The sequence below is a fragment of the Cenococcum geophilum genome (assembly GCF_001692895.1).
Source record: "Cenococcum geophilum 1.58 unplaced genomic scaffold K441scaffold_11, whole genome shotgun sequence".
Taxonomy (NCBI): domain Eukaryota; kingdom Fungi; phylum Ascomycota; class Dothideomycetes; order Gloniales; family Gloniaceae; genus Cenococcum; species Cenococcum geophilum.
The window spans coordinates 1,135,160-1,151,998 of record NW_027137569.1 but is presented as its reverse complement, the minus strand read 5'-3'; the positions used below and the strand labels follow the sequence as shown (position 1 = coordinate 1,151,998).

The window sequence follows — 16,839 nt, the reverse complement described above, 5'->3', positions numbered from 1 at the left end:
TGAAAACCTAGAAGGTCATCTTGGTGCCTTTAAAGTCTCCGAAACCGCCGCGGTTGTACGAGGATCCACCGCGACCTCCACGGCCACCGCCACGACCACCGCGATCACCGAAGCCACCCCGGCCCCGACCGCCACGTCCGCCACGATCTCCGAAACCGCCACGGCCTCTGCCACCACCTCGTCCGAAGCTGCCACCACGGAAAGAGCCGCCGTCATTGGAGCGTGGGGTAGCAAAATCAAGCCGAATAGCACGACCAGCAATGTCAGCTCCATTCAGAGCTTCTAGAGCAGCCTGGGCCTCGTCAACAGAGCTGAAGCCGACATATCCGAAGCCCTTGGGTGCGCCGGTCTCTTGATCAGTTGGGAGAGAAACGCGAGTGATGGTACCATACTCCTGGAAAGCCTCGGAGATCATGTCGTTGGTAGCGTCGAAGGAGATGTTACCAACAAAGATGGTATCGCTTGGTGTACTCTTCTGGTCACCAAAGCGTTTGGCACGGTCGTTGGTGCGCTCTTTGAAGCCAGCGTTGTCATTGCTGCGAGGAGTGCTAAAGTCAATATTCATGGCACGTCCGTCAAGTTCGACGCCATTCTTGGCTTCCAAAGCAGCTTTAGCAGCTGCAGCAGTAGCAAATTCGACATAACCAAATCTTGACAAGTTAGCAAACGAACACGGAAGTATGGGAACAAATGGCTAACCCTTTAGCTTTGCCGGTATTCTTGTCCGTAATAATTCGACATCCAGTGATCTCCCCGAATTCCGTGAATTCACGGCTGAGCCATTCCTCGTCAATGTTCCAGCTCAGGTTACCGACGAACAAGTTTTTGATTCCTTCATCTTCGGTCTTAGTTTTCTTGGCGGAGGGAGTTGGCTCAGCTTCAGCCTTGCGCTTCTTCGTGAGAGCTTCATCTTCTGCCTCCTCGGAGTCGCTGGCATCCGAGTCATCAGAATCAGAATCATTGTTAGATTCAGTTGCCGAGTCATCGGAGTCTTCGTCAGAGGAACCCTAGGGTTTTCGGTTATTCATGCCTGATTGAACTCTACAAAATATGTTACTGACATTGTCCTCGACCTTCTTAAGAGTGCCATTGAGCTTATTCGCATCAACAGATCCCTTAACCTTGACAGCCGGCTCCTCATCCTCAGTTTCATGTTCACTGCTCTCGCTCTCGTCTGAAGAACCGTCTTCTGACTCAGATTCGTCTTTAGCGGCTGTTTTAGAGAAACCATTGGCCTTCGCTGGAGTTACTTCGGCCTCGCTCTCACTGTCATCCTCACTGCTGTCACTATCGGCGTCGCTCGATTCGTCAGAGTCGGCCTTGGAAACGGCCTTTGCGACACCATTAGTCTTCGCGGGAGTCTTTGTCTCGACCTCCTCATCGCTACTAGCAGAGCTAGAGCTTGTCTCATCGTCTTCACTGTCGCTGGCATCGCTGGAGCTCGATTCAGGTTCAGGAGTTGGTACCTTTTTGGCTTTCTTGCTTAGTTTCTCCTTAACCGAGCGACTCGCGACTGCAGATTTGGCAATCTCTTTGCTCTTTGCCTTTGGAGTCTGAGCGGGTTTTTTCACACGCCCATCCTTGACAGCCGAGAGTTCCGATTTCTTTGAACCCTTCTTTGAGGACTTGGCGATATCGCCTTTTCCTGATTTAACCTTGGGCATAATGAGGTATTTCTATCTCCGATCTAAGATAAATTAGTATGAGCTATGAGACATGAGTTATCAGCGATAAGGAATGGGGTTGGTAAGAATCAACTGGAACGAGTGATATCTCGTCTCTGGGTTGAATATCTCGACTGAAGATCGAGCGCAAGATTGGTTTTGAGGAGTTTGCCTCCTCAAAATGGTTATCTCAACGTGCGGCAAGCCCACTGTTTCTCTCGAGTCCGCGCGAAGCGGGAAGCCCTCAAGCCCACAAGTAGCCCACAAGCCCACAGAAGATTGCTTCAAGGCGAAGTGTTCCCACAAAAGCCGAGAAGGTAAATGGAAAAACCCACAGTAGCCCAAAAGCCCACTGAATCTCGCTCACGCTCTTCGGCGTGATGAAAGCCCACAGAAATGATATTGACCCACGAGTGTGTGAAGGAAGATTTTGCGTCTGATGCCCACTGACTTATGCTCTGGTTATGACGATATTGTCGACAATGCCCACAAGAATGCCCTCAATGTATGACTCGAGCTGTATTCTCGAGACAGAAGGATGCCTCTGCAAAGAAGTGATGTGCGGCGGAAGGTGTGGTTGAAGGAAATGGAGAGGCGGGAAGTCGAGTTTTTCAGTGCGAGCAAAATGTTTCGGAGCTTGGACCATTTAAGATAAAGTTGGGCAGGCGGTGAAGGGTTCAAATCCGCGCTTATCCCAGTTTAGTGCTAGCGTTCCGCGTGAATTTGAGCTCCAGTCCTACTGCAATGCTCCAGACAACACTTCTCTAATTACAAACCCATCTTTACCTCCGGCTTTCCCAGCGTACGATGCGCCCTCCTACCACGAAGCTTATCTCTCTCACCTCGTAATTATGGCCTCTCCGCAGCAGTCCCATAAACCGAGAAGGAGAAGAAAAATTGAAGAAGGCTCCCTCGCACATATTACTCATGCAGCAGTCCCATAAACCGAGAAGGAGAAGAAAAATTGAAGAAGGCTCCCTCGCACATATTACTCATGGTACTATTGATATGGATTTGAATTCAAATACTCGAAAACCAGCATTTCCACTTGTCGCTTTTCTTTGGCCTGCGAAAGGAACGGTATCACAATGGGTTACTCTTCCGTTAATTCTAATGGTTGTGGGGCTTTTCCGCTGGACAACGGGATTCTGGGGATACTCAGGTATCTCTATGGTGCTGCAGGTTATGAGGATGCTGGACTGACTTAGCCAGGCTATGAATCGCCACCTATGCATGGAGACTTTGAAGCTCAGCGCCACTGGATGGAGATCACAACACGTTTACCCGTTTCACAATGGTATTTTCATGACTTAAAATGGTGGGGATTGGATTATCCTCCTCTTACAGCCTATCACAGCTGGGTACTGGGTATAATGTAGGTATCTTAATGCCATGGTTCATTCACTCATTACTTACCGTTAACAGAGGTACCTGCATCAAGCCAGAGTGGTTTGCTCTCTTCACTTCTCGGGGCCTTGATGACCCTTCGTTAAAAGTTTATATGCGAGCTACTGTCTTCATCTCCGAATATCTCGTATACATACCAGCCGCCATCATCTTCCTACGCCGATACTCCCGTCTCCAGGGTGTCAATGTATGGGAAGCATCAATTGCGCTTGTAGCAATCCTGATGCAACCCGCAACTATCCTCATCGACCATGGTCATTTCCAATACAACACTGTCATGCTTGGCCTGGTTCTTGCTAGTATGTCTAGCATGATTGCAGGAAGGCCGTTGTGGAGCTGCGTATTTTTTGTGGGCGCCCTAGGATTCAAACAAATGGCGCTGTTCTATGCGCCTGCTGTTTTCGTATATTTACTTGGGATCTGCATCGTCCCTCGCATCAATCCTGCACGCTTTATAGGCATAACTATAAGCACAGTGCTATCGTTCGCTATCCTTTTCGCTCCATTCCTCCTCGGAGTTGCGTACGATACTTACAGAGGAGTACAGATGGAGGACCTTCCTGTTCCTCCTATCTTGGCAACTCTACCTGTTCCAATAAATGAAAAGGCATGGTACTATCCCACAGTATTACAATTTGCGCAGTCGATCCACCGAATATTTCCCTTTGCTCGTGGCTTATTCGAGGACAAAGTCGCCAATGTCTGGTGCGCAATTCATACCTTCCATAAGCTGCACAAATATTCCAGCATCCTAGTTCAACGCGCTGCTCTTTTGGCCACCACCGCTGCTATAACACCCCCTTGCCTTATCTTATTACTGAATCCGCGAAAAGAACTTCTTCCTTTAGCGCTGGCAGCTACATCGTGGGGCTTCTTCCTATGTTCCTACCAGGTACACGAGAAAAATGTTCTTCTGCCTCTCTTGCCCATGACAGTTCTTCTTAGTGGCACTGGAGGATTGCTCCCTTCAGTACGGGCCTGGGTTGGACTTGCAAATATGCTAGGAGCTTGGACCATGTTCCCCCTACTCAAGAGAGATGAATTGAGGGTTCCCTATTTCGTCCTGTCCTTACTTTGGGCATACCTTCTTGGACTACCGCCAGCCTCACTTTCTGCCTATCATGAAGGAACTTCTGGTGGCTTAAGCTTACCGACAAAGATACTACATCTGAACTTCTACTTAGCTATGATCGGATGGCATGTCATTGAAGCTTTTATTCCCCCACCAGTAAATAAACCAGACCTCTGGATTGTGGCGAACGTCCTTGTTGGTGCCGCAGGCTTTGGAGTCTGCTATCTCTGGTGCTTGTGGGTGCTGCTCATGAAGAGTGGTCTTCTAGGGTCAAAAACTGTTGGAAAAGAAAGAGAAAAGGAACAGTAAAAGATTTTCTATTCGATCTCAAGAACGTCTACAAGATACCCATTTTGAATATTCACGAGTGGAATTTAATTCATTTTGTGCTGCATGTAGTATACATCCTTCCGTGCCTGAAAAAACTTATCCGCCTGCAAATGCTTGACGCCGTGACCATGCCCGATTCAAATGTTCCATGCCTAGCCCATATTGGTTTATAATACATCGTCCCCACTCATTGAGGCCTCTTCTGCTCACGGAAGCGAGAACCCGTATCCAGCCATGCAACTCCGGTACTTCGAGACGAGATCCTGGCATTCTTGCTGGGCGTTGTTGGAGGTGGAGAAGAGCATGCACTCGTCGCGGGCGGCCTTCTCATCTTTGCAGACGCAGCAGGGCTATTCAGAAATCTAGTCGGCATCTATCCTTAGAAGCAATTAGGGCATTTAGAGTTGTACCTTAACTTTTGCCGCGGCGTTTCCGGCAGGCTTCAGGTCTGCGCCTAGGTTGCTTGTGGCGGCAGGAGATGCTGGAGGGGTTTATCAGCAATAATTGAGTTCTAGAGAGGCTGGTAGAAGCTTACTGGCTTGCATTGAACTCATCGTGACTGCGGATAAGTAGGAGATTGACGTGTATGAATACAATCTTGAGCTTTCAACAAAGTCGCTCATGTCATCCATCCGGTCTTGGCATCCCCGAGAAACGATACCGAACAGGGGTCTCGCCGAATCGCTGGCAAAAAAGCCCCACCAACACCAAAACAACAATCATACTACCATACAGTCTTCCTTCTCTCGCACAAACCTCTGCCTAAAGACTATTTTCTTTGATTTTAGATACCTTCTCTTACTTTTTGGTTAGTTTTGATATCATGGCTTCCAACAAAATCTTCTCTCTTGAGGGCAAAGGGCTTAAGCTCGACACCACCCAGGACATTGAACCACATATCAAGGATCTGAAAGTGAATAACGATGTGGAAGAAGTCCGGCTTCTGGGAAACACACTGGGCATAGGAGCATCTGAGGCACTGGCGAAGGTTTTAAAGACGAAAAAGAAGCTACAAGTATGATCATCTTCCTGTTTGAAGTACCCCACACAACATCCCGTCTATCAATTCCGGATTTTACCCCCTATAACTTACCTCTGATTTCCTCCACACATACACATATATGTATCCGTTCATCCATTCATCCATTCAAACTAGACGCTAACTTTCGTATCATAGATCGCCAACCTCGCCGACATCTTCACAGCGCGCCTACTCTCCGAAATCCCACTAGCCCTCTCCCACCTTCTGACATCCCTCCTCACCCTCCCGAACCTCCACACCATCAACCTTTCCGACAACGCCTTCGGGCTCAATACCCAAGCTCCTCTCGTTGCTTTCCTCTCCTCCCACACCCCTCTCCGCCACCTCATCCTCAACAACAACGGCCTAGGCCCCGCCGCCGGCGTCCTTATCGCCGATGCGCTCACCGCGCTCGCCGCAAAGAAAGAAGCCGCACGTAAGGAGGGCAAGGAGGTCGCAAACCTCGAGACCGTGATCTGCGGACGCAACAGGCTAGAAAACGGGAGCATGGGCGCATGGGCCAAGGCGTACGCCGCGCACCGTAGCGTGCGCGAGGTCAAGATGGTCCAGAACGGCATCCGGCAGGAGGGCATCACCCACTTACTGAAGGACGGCCTGTCGCATGCGAACCAGCTGCGCGTATTGGATCTGCAGGACAACACTTTTACGGCGCTGGGCGCGCGCGCGCTGAGCGATGTTGTGGGCGGCTGGGCTCAGCTGCAGGAGCTCGGCGTCGGGGATTGTTTGCTTAGTGGGCGTGGCGGTGTCATGCTGGGTAAGGCGTTGCGGGAGGGGAATAATGCGAAGTTGGAGGTGCTGAGGTTGCAATTTAATGAGATTGACGCCAAGGGAGTGAAGGGGCTTGCTGATGCTCATGAAAAACTTCCTGCGCTTCGGCGTGTGGAGCTGAATGGGAACCGTTTCAGTGAGGACGACGAGGGTGTGGAGAAGCTAAGGGAGGTATTGGAAGCACGGAAAGAGAAAGCGGATGGAGTTGGTGAGGATGACGAGTATTGGGGGCTTGACGAATTGGATGAGTTGGAGGATGAGAGCGATGAGGAAGAGGAAGAAGGCGCGGAGAGTGGAGATGAGGAAGAGGGCGTTGAGGTTGAGGAGAAGGCAGCAAGGGAAATAGCCGCAGCACAGCAGGCGGAGGAGGAAAATGTGCCATTGGAGAACGATAAGAGCGTCAATGATTTAGCAGATGCGCTGAGAAAAACTCAGATTAAATAGAGATATGGCAAAGATTGGACGAGTTCGGGACTGGGTAGCGGTGGATGTAGATACCATTGATAGAAGACAGCGCTTCATAGAAGATAATTCAGTTTCCGGTCTTCGCTGGTGACCATCTATTTCTTACTTGTGCCATATATAGCACATATTGAAGATATAGCTTTTAAGCTACATTATTTCAAGTAAAAAGACGATTGATGTCAAATAATGTAAACTGATACCCTCTGAAGTCCTGAATTGAATACTCCTAATACATGTTTCTTCGTTCAGCCGGGTGATCAAAAAGCCAAACCCACTACATTTATCTGAATTTTACCTTCTTATTCCGGACGCACAGCTGACACAAGAAATGTAGGATAGCCCCGAGACGGACTACACAGACGTCAGCGCATCTCTAACGCTTCGTTACTATTATTGATTATTCGGCCTAGCCAGGGACGAGAGACTCCCTTGCTTTAAGCGCCACAAAATCGCATCCTTTCCGCAGCAACAATCCTACTTGACCATACATTACGCCTTCTGGCGCGTCCATCTCCTTCCACTCTGACGCTAGATCTATGGCTTGCGTGGACGTGACCATCGCCAATTTAGTAGGCGCTAGCCACTCTGCTTCAATCGTAAGTATTGGTTCTTCATTTAGGTTACTGTATAGATCCTCTGCACTCTGGGCCATAATACCCCGCGCGTGAGCATAGGAAAGCTCGATGTGGATGCGTGGAGTATGAAGGCGGAGAGGGGGGGAAGTTTGGGTAAAGGTGTGATGGGACGGTGCACCCTGTTGAAGAAGGATTATTTCTGGGATTATTAATTTGTGTCGCTTAGGAGGTTCGGGTGTCGTTTTGTCGCTCAGGAGTGGCAGCAGTGACGCCATTTGAGTTGTCGGCGTTGTTGGCGTAATTGGAGATGCTGCAAGTTCTGGCGGTTGCGAGGAACTTTCTTCAGAGTTACGCCGATCATCTACTGGTATACTGAACACTGAGTCAGGCTTCGAGGAAGATGAAGCGGATGAAGCGATGACTGGATCGGGGTCTGATGAGATTTCAGGAGCATCGTGCAAGGTAGCTTGTTGTTCCACAGGCGAATGTTGAATAGTTTCAATATCTAGGTGTGTTGAGGAGGAATTCCTCAGGATCGATACCGGGACGTGTGTATCCGCGCCTCGAGACAGCATACTTCGAGCGATTGGAGCTGTGTTCCCTGGAGTTACAGTTCTGGTAGAGACGGCTGATACTGCTGAAGGAGTGAAGGGAGCTATCGAAAAGACATCGCTCTCATTTGGATAAAGCCTTGGGACTGCTCCTGTCTCAATGCTATTGATGAGGGTTTGCTCAATTCCGGTATTAAACTCTTGAACAACAGCCCTCAACTCGGTCCGCTGCCCCCCAGAGACTTGCAGCGCAGCGAGATTTGGTAGCGTCCATGTATCGTATAACTTACCATGAGTTCTCGGAGTATGAAAGGCGCCATGTTGCTTGAGAAAAAGGTTGCAGAGAAAACATGCACTTTTGTTAGAAACAATTACACGGGGCTTGAGCTGTGTATTGCCATGTTCCTCGTAATAGAAAAGGAGCTGGATCTCAGCATGAACTTTGTATTCGATTCCGCACACTCGATTCCGGACTTCAGATTGTAGCGCTGGCAAGCTGCATTGGTTTAGCTGCTGTAATTTCGTCATCGTGGCCTTTAATTTGCGAGATCCATAGCCGTTGAGGTACCGATTTAGTAGGCCAGTTGAGGGTAATGTTATAGGATGCTGTAGATGGGTAGCAAGCGACGAGGGAGCAACGGAAACCCCGCGGACTTCGATAGATTTGAGAATCGGGAAGGTGCGGGCTGCTTTAAGTAGGTGTTTGGCGGTGGAAATATAATGTGCAAGCTTTCTGAGCCGTAGCATGAACTTCTCCTTGTCGTTCTGAATCCAGGAGTTCTCACAAGGAATTTGTTCCATCACCTCAGCCAAGCCTTCCCTGTGTTCCGTCCAAATGGAATTTGCAGTTATAAGCATGGATGTCAGTAGTTGTTCACCGGTATTTGACTGCGTATCGCCAGCTGGCATTTGCTCAAGCTGGTTGAACTGATCTTGGAGTTTCTCAGACAAAGTTGTTAAGCCCTGATTGGCCTTAGCAGCATTTCCGCAGGTTTTATAAAATACAGTAAGGGCGTCTTTGAGGCGGGTTGCTACTGGGGCTTTGAGCGCCTTCATCGAGGAAGGTGTGTGACTTGAGCTCAAACGACGTAGCAATCGGGACCGGCCGTGTACAACTATCTGCCGCAAAAGGGCAGGGTAGTTCTCTCGAATTGGATCTAGGTAGACTCAGTGCTTATAGCCTTGCTATAGTATTAGAGGGGCTGTCGAACCACGAGCTTCGTTCTCCAGAATTGAGACAATACCACGCATTCCAGATGTGAGGGTGTCCAGGTTACCCGCATTGGCAGCCACGCTGACAATAAGGCCTTGTCGATTCGGTTTTTCTTCAATACAGAGAGCCATAATCCTGTTTGGGTCATTGCTGTAAGTTGACACGAATGCAAGGCAATCGGCAATGTCTCGCTCGTGCCGCAGCTTAAGAGCTCTCTCGTCGAGCTCCAAGCATGGAATAGCATTCTCGTTAGGCCTTCCCGGCTCGGAATTAACTTTCTGGAGAAGGGTTATGTTCTCTGCCAGACGCAGGGGACTATCTGCCATGCCGTAATTGAGTCAAAGGATTCATTGTGGTGTTAAGGTGATGAAAAGACTCCAACGCTGACGGACATTTGAAGTCTAAGTGAGGAGAAGGATGCAGCATGCGCCGCATGCCGGGAAGCTGGGGCTTCAGTCTAGGAGAGTATTAATTGGGTGATACAGTCTGATTCGGCTGCATGCAGATGCACGGGCACGCGACCGTCCAGCAGAGGTGAGGTCACTTTCTGACCTATCACAAAGACATGAATTCTAGATATACCTACCTGTAGGTTTGCAGTTGCTACAACCTGGAATGAGAGTCCGTTTTCCTAGTCTTCTTTTTTGAACTTGCCTGTCAGCCGAAGCTCTGCAAACAAAGTTTCTTAGTATACAAGCTCGACCAATTATAAAGTGTGATACTCACCGGTTTCTCTACCTTACCGCGCTGAATAATTATGTTCACAATTACTAGCACTTTCGCCTTAAATCCTTCAATCGCTGCCTTTCACAATTCCTCTGGCGTTCGAATTAGGAAACCTTCCCCACCACACGCTTCAACAACCTTATCATAACCGACCTCAAAACCCAAAGCTCAGCTCCTCAGTCCGCCTTCCACACCCTCACCCCTCACACTCTTTTCTTGTTTCCTCAGCCGGTCTTCAGAACGAATTTGAATCACCAAAGTATATCCCTCCATTGTTGATGACAAAAATCAACACATTCATTTGAAATCGAGTCATTGTCTCAACCTCCATGCCGCTAAAGCCAAATGCGCTATCGCCCTCGGTAGTCACAATCTTCTTCCTACTGCTTGTGCCCCACGATGCCTCCGCGGCTAAGCCGTTGTAGGCCTCGTGCGCAGTAATAGCGTACCCGAGACCTACACCCATTGTAGCATAGGAACCCGCATCCAGTCGTAGGCGGGAGTACTCAACTGGGAAGACGGAGCGGGATATGTCCAATGTATTGGCGCCTTTAGATACGTAAACAATTCCGCCATCTTCCGGAGGCGAGAGAGAGTGAAGGGCGGACTTTATAACGTGGAAAGCGTGCGCATAAGAAAAGGGAATTGAGGAATCGGCGGCAGCGGCAGCGGCAGCGGCTTTAGCTTCATTTTTATGCTTCGCTTCAGATAATATTATTATGAAGTCAGAAGACGAAGAATTGTAGTACCAGTTGGACAGGTGATGGAGCAGTTGAGCAACCACGACGTTAATATCTCCAACAATACCTAATCCAGCATTACTCCTGTTGCGACCAATTTCTTCGGGCGATATATCAAATAAAGCGGGTGGTAGGATTCCATTTTGGAGCCTCCCAGAAGTGGAATATCCGGTTTAGTCGAGCACCTAAAATTAGGACTACGTCTGCAAGTTGTAATCTATATAGAACTGTTCAAAGGGCCTTGGCGCTTTTTGATTCGTCAAAAAAATTATTCGGGTCACCTGATCTACTCACGTGCTACCCCATTAAATTTTGAATTCTACCCCTTACTGCTCTCTATCTTCCCCCCGTTTACTATACCCTACCTACTACTAATATACTACTCCCTGCCTACCTCCAAAATGCCTTCTAATCACATATTTTGCACTGCCTATAAGCAGTATTACTCTTTTACTAACTTTGTAACGAACCGTCTTAGAGCTCCGTATAAGACCTATAAACCTTATAAGGTTAATACTTTTTTCCCTTCTTTTTAATTTAATTGCCTTTCTAACTCTATATATATAGGAGAGAAGAAAGGGGCGGTCCCGATGATCTTTAGCGGACCTTCGGCAGCCTGCCGCTGCTTCTGCTGCTACTTCTACCGCTACTTCCGCTGCTGCTTCCGCTGCTGCTTCCGCTGCTACTTCCGCTACTGCTTCTTCCTCTACTTCCCGCCTCCTTATACCGCCCGTATCGATCTAGCCGCGACCTACTATAGCCCGCCCTATTACGGACCAGTTGGATATTAGGCCTATAAATACGGCCTGTGATTACTGCTAAGCTTTATACTAGATAGATAAACGGATTGGTTCTACGTAGGCTAAATAGCCTCGCTTTAAGAGCTGCTATAAGCAAGGCGATGTTATCCTACCTTTATTTAAACCTCCGCCGCAGTATTTATAGACCCTACTACAGTCCCGGGAACGCTTCGCCCGTACGTTTTAGGACTAGCTCCGTTCGTATAATGCGGCTTTAGCTTTTACCTCCGTTAACTGCACCGTTACTAACCATAGCGCTACTTTGGCCGGTATTAATTGTTTCTAGATTTATGGCGAACTGTACTACCTTGCTAGGCCTATAGAAGCTCCCTTTAAAGCTACACCTTAATATGCTTAGCTTTACTTTTACGACTCTACCTACGCTACCAATATTTATCTGTAGACTAATCCGCAGCTTAATGCGGAGGTTTTACGGCGTCTTACTAATATGCTACACGAGATTAGCAACCCTTTTATTACCTTATACTAAACCGCTATAGAACAGCTTTAGGCGTAGGTGTAGGTGTAGGCGCAGGCGTAGGCGTAAGCTATATCTACTCCGTTACAGATTATTCTAAACCCGCAAATATAGCTAATCGTTAAGGCGGGCGCTAATTGGCGCCGTAAAAATCTACCTACGGCTATTAAGGTCACTGTTGTTATTCCTAATAAGCATAAAAGCGCTAGCTTCCGTAATATTATTTTTACTAACCATAGCTGGCCTAGGGAGCCCCCGCGGTACTACTATATTAACTTAAACTATGCCGCCTATATGCCGCTATACTATATACTGCTCTTTTCTTATAGCGACCCTAGCTAGCACTGGGGTATATAGCTCCGTAGTAATTCCCGTACCCACTAGTATAACCGCCTTCCTTAGCGAGCTTACTTTTAGTTCTACCTTTACATCTATAACAGCTCTAAATTAGTGCCGTTCGCCTTCTAGCGCCTATTTCAGCAGTACGTCGTTAACGCCTAGGCCCTATATAACTAGAATAAGCTTAATTAGATCCGTTCCCACTAGTCTAATATTTATACGGACCTATATAACGGCATTACGGATGCTATCTCCTGTAGAGATTTTAACCCTAATTCTATTGGCCGCCGCGTTATTCTTCCTTTAAGTTACCTTAGCAGCGCCCGCTTTATCAGCTAGTACTACTAAAATTCTATAGCAATAGTCCGCCGTTACGGCCGTCTAAGCCTATTTATTATTTTTATAGCTAATCCGCGGTAGGATAAAATTACCTATAAGCTTTTACCTTTCTAAACCGCTATTAACCGCCCTAATTTAGTTGCCCGTGTCTTTTATATAAAGGTTATCTACCTTCTATATAACCTTAAGAAAAACCAGATTTTTAGTAGATTCCTTAGCTATATTTAGACTATTAAATATCAAAAATAGTACCTACCGTATCTCTACCTTCTTCTCTTTTTATATCTAGAGGACCATAATACGTTAATAGATCCTATAGTTATTAACCGTTATATATCCACAAAGCTCCCGCGGCCTTAGGATAACCCTACTAAACGACTTACCAACATTATACGGACTATAATAGTCTATAGGCCCTACGGTACTAATAACCTAAACGCCCCCTATATAGTTGCCGGTGCTTACGGCCGTCCGCTAACCTACTTAAAGTAATTTCTAAAGCCGTTCTGCCCCGCAACGGCCATATATAACAATAATTACCCTTAATATCGCCACTATAATAATTTATGGTTATGGCCTGTCCGTATACTAGGCGGTAATAATATTACCATAAACCTTAATAACCGCTAGGTTATACTATATAATCCCTATCTTAGCGCAAAGTATAGGGCCTATATTAACGTTAAGGTCTGCGCCTTTATATAGGCCGTAAAGTATATTTATAAGTATATTTATAAGGGGACCGACTAAATAATTATATAGCTCTTGGACGATAATAACGAAATTAGTAGGTACCTTTATAGTAGATATGTTGGCCCTATAGAGGCCATCTAGCGGCTATTTAAGTTCCTAGTTTATAAGGAATACCCCCCTATAATACAGCTTACCGTACACCTTCCTAGCCAGCAGCCTATTTATTTTTAGCCAGACGAGTCTATAGAGGACCTATAACAGCGCCTTAAAATAGCCTATTTAACTTTAACTACTTAGTTTTAGTATAACTCTAAAAATATAGATAGTTATGCTACGCTTTACTAGGACTTCCCTTATAGATATACCTTTATGGTAAAAACATACTAGTAGTAGCGCCGCGTCCGCCTAAAGGATACTATTATTGGCCGTATATATTACTATAGCCCCGTTACTAGCGAACGGTATTATTTACGGCTACTACTTACCGTTATTTCTAGCGCTACCTCTTTTAAGCACCTCTGTACTATCGCTAGCACTATTTACCTAACCTTTTAAGCCGCTTACGTAGCTTTAGGGCTCCTTAATAACGACTAAGAGTAGGTTAACTGCCTATAGAAAGCATCCGTATTCGCTACTAGCGCCTAACTACGATCTCTTTTTATAACTTCTTTGGTTTATAGCCCCGTAAGCGACCCTCCTACCTTTTAGGCGAAATTTAAGCCGTCTCTCTATAATAATCTCTCTCGCGTTTTAGAGCGTTGGCCTAATCTTCTAAGCAGCATCAACAATATATATCTGGATTACGGCCTATATCTTATCTAGTAGGTGCTTATAGACTATAGCAAAACTCTTATAGATTACTTTCTGCCTTTACTGTAGCACCGCTAGGACCTTATAGATGGTAACCCGCTTATTACTATAGAGCTTAATTACAGCACTACTAAGGAAGGCCGCCTTTTTACAGAGCTGCGTTCCTAGCTGAATTCTAACCAGGCTGCCTACTTTACTATAGTTACTACCGCTATAGATACGGACCCGCAGAACGCCCGTTTTTTCCTATAGGGCCCTACAGGCACCGGTAAAACCTTTCTTTACCGCTATATCTGCCACTACTACCGCTCTTACGGCCGCATTATTCTCTATATCGCCTCTTCTAGTATAGCTGCCCTTTTACTACCTAGCGGCTAAACTACCCACTCCCGTTTTCGCATTCCTATTAATCTATATAAGGAATCCGTATATAACGTGCCTAAAGACTCCTAGCTAGTGCAGTTACTATACTCTACTACCCTTATAATTTGGGACAAAGCACCGATATAGCACTGTTACTGCTTTAAAGCTATATACTATATATTTACGGACGTCCATTCTAATACCTAGGCTCTTTTTAGCGGCGTTCCCGTTATTTTAGGTAGTAATTTTACTTAGATCCTCCCTATTATAAAACAGGGGACCTATACTAATGTTATTGCGGCCTGCTTACGGCAGTTCTTCTTATAGCCTTCCCTCTATATTCTATCGCTACGCTAGAATATACGCGTTTTAGACGGCGAGCTAAATTAGCGCTTTGCTACCTAGATCTATAGTCTTTCTTATAACCCTACTCTTACTAGCCGTATCTAGTTGCCTACTAGTATTGCCCAGTTTACCGGTCTATAGCCTTTTATTAACTCCGTTTACCCTCCCACTCTTTTATAGTAGGCGTATACTAATCTCCATATATTCTACGGCCGTGCTATCTTAACTATCCGTAACAACACCATTGCTGCTATTAATAATACTATCCTCCACTCTCTTAATAGCCCTAAGTCCGTTTTCTACTCTACGGATACCGTATAATAGGATAATCTAAATACTAAAAGTACTCTCCCCCCAGAGCTTTTACAGAGCTTTAACCCTATATATCTTTCTCCCGTATGGCTCTGCCTTAAGGTTAGCGCTCTAATAATCCTTTTACGGAACCTATATCCTAAAGAGGGCCTCTATAACGGTACCCATATAGTTCTTACCCGGATAGGCCGCCGCTATCTTAAAGCCTATATTCTTAGCGGCACCTTTACTAACCAGCTATAGGTTATCCCGTAGATTATGCTGTCTTCTACAAAAGGCGAGCTGCCATTTATTATTAATTAACGGCAGTTTCCTATCTGTTTATCTTTTGCGATAACCATAAATAAGTTATAGGGTCAGTCTTTTAACTTTATAGGCGTTAATTTACGGATACCAGCTTTTACACACGGTTAGCTCTATATTATACTGTCTTGGGTTACTACCGTAAATAGTATTTTAGTACTGCTTCCCCCAAATTAAATAGAAACAGACAATATTATATATCCAGAAGTTTTACTTAATAGTGGTGGTGGTAGTAGTACTATTACTTAAAGAAGAAGATAACGACGATAATAATATAAATAGCTATATTAATATACATCACGTGATCAATTATGTGAATCTATACGCGATTATCACGTAAAGGCCACCTGAGTCGAAACAGCGAAAGGCCACCTAAGTCGAGCCGCGACACGCCCCTCGCGTAGCGAGGGGCAGATTGAGTTTCCTCCTAGTGCTGTTGACCTTGCAGAGGAGGTACTCTGAAGGTGTGAATCTGATAGTACACCTTTACCCATTGGACTAGGAAGGAAAGGTATCTGTGTTTTGTTAATAAGCTCGCGGATTACACCTTCTGCTCTTGCATACGCAGCGCCCTTCCCAATAACTACTAGAGGCGCCTTCGCAATCTTGACAAGCTGAGAAATTTTGAAACAGCCTTGCTTCATCGGCGCTACTTGCTGATGGTGGATGGATAACCCCTCCTTGCTCGATACCGTATGGCGATTCTGCAGTATCCGTTATGAGGTCTGCTGGAAGGTCCACAAATCCGGTTCCTGGCCTGCCGTACCACGAAGATCTATACGCATTTGCGATTATTTGAGGTGTAGATTGGATATCCGGTGGACGGACAGAAATTTTGGTTTGTGACGTAAGCAGTGATATAGAATCAAGTTCCTGGAAAGCCCCTTTTCCGACCAGATGGGTCTCGCTAGAGCCTCCCAGAAGTAATAGGGGGAATGCATTGGCCGATGAATGGCCGATCTGTATTCTCATGTATTCTCATCAGCACTTATTGAGCACATATGATAAAAAGATATCCTTGCTGAGCTCTTTCGCGGTGCGAAGATGAATGACATACTCCAGCTATTGCATGAAGCACACCTAGACCTCCAACGACCAGGCACACACCTGGTTCCTGTCAAATAGCCATATGCTGTAGCAGCATGACTTGCAGCTTGCTTATTGCGAAAACCAATAAAACGTATCCCTAAGTTTATGGCCTGTTCTGCAATATCTGAGATTGGAACGCCGACGAGATCAAAGATGACGGTGACTCCAAGATGCCGCCAAGCTCGGGCTATGATATGCGCTCCTGTGGTTGAAGACGAAGCCATTGGGTGAACAGTTAGAGGTAAAACGCCAGGCAAGGCCGTTATAGTCTACTGTATATACGCTATATATCGGCTACATGTCGATGAGATAATATGAGGAGAACAGAACGAACCGAGGCGAAAACTCCCCCACGCGCGTAGCCAAGAATCCTGGCAGCCCTACCTATGCACTTGGACCGAGCTTAACTTCAATC

The 16,839-nt window shown here is 46.4% G+C and overlaps 5 protein-coding genes across 5 annotated transcripts; 2 read left to right on the top strand and 3 right to left on the bottom strand.

The window, feature by feature from the left end:
- Positions 1-7: 7 nt before the first annotated feature.
- K441DRAFT_675503 (RNA-binding domain-containing protein) lies at positions 8-1,664 on the bottom strand (the record flags this gene model as incomplete). Its single annotated transcript, XM_067650861.1, has 3 exons — positions 8-650; positions 700-1,007; positions 1,062-1,664. 3 exons carry the CDS (start codon positions 1,662-1,664, stop codon positions 8-10), a joined length of 1,554 nt encoding a protein of 517 aa, XP_067506506.1.
- Positions 1,665-2,433: 769 nt separating this feature from the next.
- K441DRAFT_27490 (glycosyltransferase family 57 protein) lies at positions 2,434-4,537 on the top strand. Its single transcript, XM_067640899.1, has 4 exons — positions 2,434-2,582; positions 2,650-2,826; positions 2,877-3,039; positions 3,090-4,537. The coding sequence occupies exons 1-4, from the start codon at positions 2,516-2,518 to the stop codon at positions 4,450-4,452; spliced, it is 1,770 nt and encodes a 589-aa protein (XP_067506505.1). The 5' UTR covers positions 2,434-2,515; the 3' UTR covers positions 4,453-4,537.
- On the bottom strand, positions 4,423-5,074 carry K441DRAFT_631860 (uncharacterized protein). The gene is made up of 3 exons (XM_067646327.1): positions 5,009-5,074; positions 4,884-4,954; positions 4,423-4,823 (listed from the first exon to the last, which is right to left on the bottom strand). Exons 1-3 carry the CDS (start codon positions 5,025-5,027, stop codon positions 4,680-4,682), a joined length of 234 nt encoding a protein of 77 aa, XP_067506504.1. The 5' UTR covers positions 5,028-5,074; the 3' UTR covers positions 4,423-4,679.
- A 101-nt stretch (positions 5,075-5,175) lies between these two features.
- K441DRAFT_631858 (RNI-like protein) lies at positions 5,176-6,847 on the top strand. Its single transcript, XM_067646326.1, has 2 exons — positions 5,176-5,488; positions 5,651-6,847. The coding sequence occupies exons 1-2, from the start codon at positions 5,297-5,299 to the stop codon at positions 6,725-6,727; spliced, it is 1,269 nt and encodes a 422-aa protein (XP_067506503.1). The 5' UTR covers positions 5,176-5,296; the 3' UTR covers positions 6,728-6,847.
- A 307-nt stretch (positions 6,848-7,154) lies between these two features.
- Positions 7,155-16,648, bottom strand: K441DRAFT_685679 (uncharacterized protein; the record flags this gene model as incomplete). Its single annotated transcript, XM_067651914.1, has 10 exons — positions 7,155-9,031; positions 9,086-9,402; positions 9,698-9,741; positions 9,814-9,887; positions 10,008-10,028; positions 10,069-10,653; positions 10,739-10,770; positions 15,777-15,949; positions 16,011-16,302; positions 16,443-16,648. 10 exons carry the CDS (start codon positions 16,646-16,648, stop codon positions 7,155-7,157), a joined length of 3,621 nt encoding a protein of 1,206 aa, XP_067506502.1.
- Between the last annotated feature and the right edge of the window lie 191 nt (positions 16,649-16,839).

Excerpts from the sequence above, each read along its gene's own strand:
- K441DRAFT_631858 (XM_067646326.1), top strand. The coding sequence starts at position 5,297 with ATGGCTTCCAACAAAATCTTCTCTCTTGAGGGCAAAGGGCTTAAGCTC. Across the intron at positions 5,489-5,650 it reads AGACGAAAAAGAAGCTACAA|ATCGCCAACCTCGCCGACAT; the intron begins GTATGATCATCT and ends TTCGTATCATAG.
- K441DRAFT_631860 (XM_067646327.1), bottom strand. Across the intron at positions 4,824-4,883 it reads ACGCCGCGGCAAAAGTTAAG|CCCTGCTGCGTCTGCAAAGA; the intron begins GTACAACTCTAA and ends ATTTCTGAATAG.
- K441DRAFT_27490 (XM_067640899.1), top strand. The coding sequence starts at position 2,516 with ATGGCCTCTCCGCAGCAGTCCCATAAACCGAGAAGGAGAAGAAAAATT. Across the intron at positions 2,827-2,876 it reads GGGATTCTGGGGATACTCAG|GCTATGAATCGCCACCTATG; the intron begins GTATCTCTATGG and ends TGACTTAGCCAG. Across the intron at positions 3,040-3,089 it reads AGCTGGGTACTGGGTATAAT|AGGTACCTGCATCAAGCCAG; the intron begins GTAGGTATCTTA and ends TACCGTTAACAG.